This window comes from Phoenix dactylifera, chromosome 14 (genome assembly GCF_009389715.1).
Source record: "Phoenix dactylifera cultivar Barhee BC4 chromosome 14, palm_55x_up_171113_PBpolish2nd_filt_p, whole genome shotgun sequence".
In the NCBI taxonomy this organism is placed as follows: Eukaryota; Viridiplantae; Streptophyta; class Magnoliopsida; order Arecales; family Arecaceae; genus Phoenix; species Phoenix dactylifera.
Genome location: NC_052405.1, coordinates 19,055,390 through 19,061,389, shown reverse-complemented (window position 1 = coordinate 19,061,389; position 6,000 = coordinate 19,055,390). Strand labels below are relative to the sequence as shown.

General features: G+C 36.5%; 1 protein-coding gene across 3 annotated transcripts in view; it reads right to left on the bottom strand.

Moving 5' to 3' along the window:
* Nucleotides 1-1,482: 1,482 nt before the first annotated feature.
* The window catches only part of LOC103724120 (XIAP-associated factor 1), a 48,082-nt gene continuing 43,564 nt past the window's right edge, over nucleotides 1,483-6,000 (bottom strand). For 2 of the 3 annotated variants that reach the window (XM_039133866.1, XM_039133867.1), the window contains exon 6: nucleotides 1,483-2,001. In XM_039133866.1, coding sequence (XP_038989794.1) covers nucleotides 1,842-2,001 — 160 coding nt within the window. In that variant the 3' untranslated portion in view covers nucleotides 1,483-1,841. The remainder of the gene's footprint in view (nucleotides 2,002-6,000) is intronic. The other variant, XM_039133868.1, reaches the window with a different exon arrangement.

Here is a 6,000-nt window from a genome sequence, read left to right as displayed (position 1 = left end):
GCATTGTTGTCACATGTTCAATAAAATGCTTCATAAAATGCTTCATAAACCGAGCATGAACACATTTTCCGGCTGAAGTCAGATAAATTCTATTGTTGTAAGGTTCAAAATATTTACAACCAACAAAACATTTTGTTGTTGCTATGTGCAATCAAACATCCATTCAACAATTAAACTGGAGGAGTTTGTTACGGTATGCTTCAAGAAAGATTTGCATACACTTGGTGCACGCGATAGCAATCCATTTTCCCAACTGATAATTTTGTGAAAATGTCTAATGTTTAATAAACATCATTATATTATTAAAATCTTTGTTACCTTATTATTGTTGGCTGTTACAGGCATCAATATTTTCTGTTAAAAGTAAATGCCTAACTTGTCCATAAGAAAATCTTATAAACTACTTGAGCAGCTTATGAGTCTGCTATGATTTGTAATACTTGGTGACTGAAGAAAAGAACCACTTCTACTAAAAAGAGCAAACAAACAGTCTAGGTCCGCTTCTCCCTTCTCAGTGGAACAGTGGTTCAATCATATCAAGCTACTTACAAAATCAACATATAACCTTACTAGTATCTCTTCCTTAAATTTCTCAACCGTGGATCTACCAAATTATAGCAATTTTACATAAAAGAAATAATTCATTTTCTGATTAATATCTTATCAGAAAAAAAAACACACACAAAAAAAAAGAAAACGCACACGTAAAAAAGAGAGAATGTTTGTATGTGACAATATTGTATCGGGTTATCCCTCCCTTTTATGAATACGATTACAGCATCTGGGCTGATTTTAGAGGTATTAGTTAATGAAAAATGTCTCAAAAAGAAAAGAGTTGACTTTAATTTTTACCTGTTATGCTAATATTTCTGCCTCTAGTACATTAGCACAATCGTATAACAGGGGTTGTACAAGCATTTAAGATCAGTTGAACAAATTTGCGAAAAAACTGATTCCAGAATTCAAATCAGTTGTTCTACGAGAATACTTCACAAGGCTTTCTAACGCACAAGTGCTTCTACTAGAGCTTTTCCGTCCAATCATGAAAGGGCAAGGGCCTATACATCCAGTAACAAGGGAAACAAAGGTCAAAAGTGCAAAATGTAATATCAACCTTTTTTTCCCTCAAAATCGCTTCAATTAATGGCCAACTTTCCAACTTAGTTTATGAAAGAGGATATTATTTTGACCTTATGTTTAATCATTGAAACCACATGCTCCACCAATTTAAATAGTTGAACATGTATTTAAGATGACATCTCAAATCATTAGCTCTCTAAATCATTATCAAGAAAATTAAAATTTTATTCTCGCAATAAAAAGAAATTAAAATTCCCTATTGCTTTAAATTTTCATTTTTTTACCTACCTATTTCTTTTTTATAATTTACTATATCCTTTAAATTTAACTTATTTTATATAATTTAAAGGCCTATGAGTCTGATGAGTCATTGAGTATTCAATTCATGTTCAAACGTCTATCTTGAAAGAAAAAAGATCACCATAAAATATTCATATAAGCCTTATGCAGCACATCCGAGATATAAGATGGCTAGTACCCAAGCACAGAGAGAAGCAAGGTCAAATGTAGTGAAATAATAGGGGAAGAAAAAAGAACACAAAAAGGGAAAGGGCTAAAAAAGTTTCACCAGCAGCCTTGAAAATACTGAAGTTACAACTGGTGGGATCTTGCGTCATGAGAATCACAGGGAAGACTGTCATACAAATCTCTAACATATCTGTATACAAATGAAAAATGAGACTGAAGCATACTGTTTCAAGTGCATTTAATCATCCATTAATTAAGAATATTTCTTAGCAGTAAGGAGTATACTCGAAAGGTTACTGCTGTTCATGACGATCTGCTCTTCTTTGGAAGAAAATTGATCCAATTAGAACTGCAATGCCTGTTACTGCAATAGTAAACAGAATACGCCTTTGTGATGAATCACGGGCCTGCCTTCTCCGAGCACCTTCTTCTCTCTCAGATGTTCTCCTATCCCTTGAAAATTTGTGAAAATTAATGAGTAAACTAAAATATAGAAAAATTCTGTAAACTTATGGCCTTAAAGTCAATTTTGTTGTGAGACAACATAAACTAAAGTGCTTCCTGGAAACCTGATAATGCAGCACAAGCATTTGGACTTTAATGCAACACAAGCATTCAGACTTTCTGAGTGATGCAGACAACCTTTTCAAAGGCAAGTAACATGAAATGGTGGTAACGGCAGAAAAATAGTGATGTTCCTGAGAATGTAATTCCTTTCATAACCAGTGGGATATAGGGGAATATGAATAAATTTTCAAGTATGGCAAATGCAGGGGCTTTAGACAGCACAGTCTTGATGCTTTGTGATTGCCCTGATGCAAGTCAAAACTTAATTTCAGATTGTAATGGTCAAATTTGCGTTTGATTGCAAACTCCCAAAGTAGAGATCTGATTTTTGTGCAGATTTTTGGTCACAGTATTGAAAATGTATTTCAGGTTTGCAAACTTTTAGTGATGTGCCATTTCAACACACAAAAAGTGGCAATTATTCAGTCCAATGCTGAGAAATTCCATGGAAGGAGATTAAATAGAAAGGTCTGAATTTTTTTGTGCTTTAATAGTATAATTTTGTAACAGGACCAGGGGCGGCCCAATACATTTGGAGGCTTAAGGCGGATTCAGTAAATGAGACCTTTTTTTTTAATAATAAATTTTTTTAATAAATATAAAATATTTTTAAAAAAAGATATGAAAATAGATAGCTATCAAGCACATTATTTCAAGGAAGATACGTGAATGCAACAAAGACCGATAAAAAGTCTTTTCAGTTTAATATAATTTTTAAATGGAGGTTTGGAAAAGTAATTACACTAAGGAAAAGCCCATAAAACTGATTAAATAACTGAGATGATGCTTGGCAGTAATGTTTACCATGTCAAGCAAGAGCAGAATAGGAAAAGGTTATCCTATGGCACTTCATGGTCAAGGTAATGGAAAGAATTTGTCCAGAAAGGGACCTCTCTAAAAGAGAAAGTAGGGGCATTATGGGAAATTCACTCCATCTAATTAATAAAAGTCCCATCCCACCATCTCCCCTTCAAGCGAGTACCCAAGCAGCAACTGCAACCTCACCGCACCGCAGCCATTCAATCTCCAACCTCCCTCCTTTTCTCTCTCTACCAACCAAGAGGGGAGAAGAAACCGAGAGGAGAAAATTAAAAGAATCTCCACCCTCCAAGAAGTCCATCTCCAATCCCCCTATCTTTCTTCCTGATGGCCCAGCTGGATCAGGAGTAATGTGAGGGAAGGAAAACCAAGACCAAAACCAAAAAAGAGAAGGGATGAAAGATACGAGTGGCTTCAGACGTGTATCAAGCCAACCAAATCCCTCCTCTCTCTTTCTCTCCACCCAAAACAAAACTACTGTCCCCAACTTCCCAAATTGCCCCTCTGCAGGCCAGGAAACTCTCTCCACATCCCTTCCATCAAGGGGGAAGACTCGTAGCCAGCTCCTGTTCCTGTTTTATATGGGGCCTTTGCTTCCTTTTGGTCATTGGCCCGGGGCCTTTGCTTCCTTGGTCATTGGCCCGAGGCCTTAGGCGACCGCCTCGGTCGCCTAACGCTCGGGCCGGCCCTGAACAGGACAATTCCCTTTCTCAAAAGCCTTTACCTCCCTCCCTTTAAACCCTTCCTTAAAGTGAGACTAATCTCAAAACCTCGTAAAGAAAGGAAAGAAAACAATAAAAGAACAGTGGTCAAAAATATATAGAGAAGATGTGGTTGAACTAAGAGTAGAATTCTGGTGCCTACTGGTTCATAGGTGCTATATCCACCATAAGCCAATGCAATGCTGGCACCATTATTGGTTGGAATCAGGACGATTATGCTTGAATTCAAGCTTATCAAGACATTAGTATCACCCCCATATCAAGGTGCAAGGACCCTATCTTGTACACTTTTTTTTTCTCTTCCCCTTTTGTACTCCATATCAAGAATCCTACCACGCCACTAGACATCAAAATGTTACCACTACTTGAGACAAGGTACGCCATCTCTATACCAGTGCCACTCTATCACTATACCGGTATGCCCAGTATAGAAGCCGGTTTGGCATACCGAGTGTCAATATATCCCCCATACCATGTACTGGTACTGAACTGATACAATACAGTACACCCATACCACCCAGTTTGGTACGATATGGCGTAGCTTGACTTGAGATTTTAGTTCTTTAATTAATCCACCAAAAGTGAGTACCACATGGGCAAATAATCCGCTTATAATCATGCACCCTTTCTTCTTGTCTCTTAAGTGCCTCCTTTGTGCAGCTTAAAGCTTGGAATTCTCTTTTTTTTTTTAAGCCGCAAGGATTCTTAAATCACTTGTTCATCATAAAACATGAAATTTAATAAGAAAAGCAACATTGTTGAAATGAAATTTAAACCCCTCACATACAAGAAACAAAAAATACACTCAAATCCTCCTTGAGCCACATGCGTGACATTTTCTACTCCAACTGTGTCAACTACTCTAGGCTAACATGAATATGGATCTGCCTTACAAACCTTAGCTTTCATAAAGTGCAAACATCACATTGTCTTCTTAATGAACGAAGTCACAAAGTGATTGTTTGCCTTCATGATGAATGATGTTCTTTGTGGGGCATATTGACGAATTTTGCCGCCAAAAAAGGGTACTATTGCATATGCAAAATCTAGCACCACTCCTTTCCATCAAATTATACAAAGAACCTCAAAATTCATCCCATGCTTATACTCAAGGTTTTGAATCCTATGGGACAAGGGAGTCCTGGTTTATCCACAAAATAGGATGCCCCACTGTCCTGCCCCATCCCAGTGGCTATCCTAGTGAAGCACCCAGTAGGTACCCTCCATCTCTCTCCACATCTTTTTTCTTTTGTTTCTTTCTTGTTTGTTTCATTTTTCTTTCTTTCCTTTCTTCCTTCTTTCTTTAATTTATTTTTCTCTTCTTCCTTTCTTTTTCTTCTTCCTTCTTTCCTTCCTTGTTCTTCTTCTTTCCTTCCTCCCTTTCTTTCCTATTTCCTTTTCTTTCCCTGTGTGGATAGATTTGAGAGTCCTAGCCTCATTTTCTCACTGAAATATGATAGGACAGCCAAGATGACCCTGTCCCATCGAGACTTAAAACAAAAACATTGCTTGTGCTTGTCTTTATTTCCTTAATCAAGTTCTGAGGAATGGTTAGAGTACTCTAGCTCGTTCCCTTTTTCAAACAAAGTCATTGGTGGCTAACTTCATAGAACCGCCACTTTGCATTATCAAAGTGAAATGACGCTCGTAATGACACAGGACAAACATAAAGGGAACTCTATCTGCTCACTGGTAATGATGTTAATACAAGACGAAAGAACCATGAGCACTCAAATATGAAAATAATGTAATGCAATGCTAACAAATACGAACCAAACTAAGAATGTAATTTTTAAAGAAATCGGTTTTTTAAAAATGGAAGAGAGATGAAAATTTAATTTAAGGTTTTATCTCCTAAACAATTAAAAATCTTTTTCTTTTCTCTTGAATTAACAACCCTACAGAAATTGTTAATTTTAGGTTTTGGAAACTTCTAAGCGGTGCATAAGTTAATATAAAAGTCAAAGAAAAAGATGGATCTCAACAGATTGATGTTCTAATTCCTTTAATGTGTAGTAAAATGATCCGGATCTCAAATATACGATGCAAAGATTCATGATGTCTAGCTCTATATCTTATGACTCAATATTGATCTTCATCTAGGGGAACAAGCTGGATTGGTAGAGGTCATTTAGATCCAAACTTTACAAACTAACCATGCACTATAAGATCCTAACAGCTATGCCCATGACTTCTAATTCAGTTAACAGCTGTCAAGAGTTTGTAAAATTGGCACAATACTGTTCCTCAAATTGGAAGTCAGCTTATAATTGTCCAGACATTAGGAAAATCAACTTACTGCTGTTCTTGAGGATTAAAATATCATGTATCATGCCCATTTTTG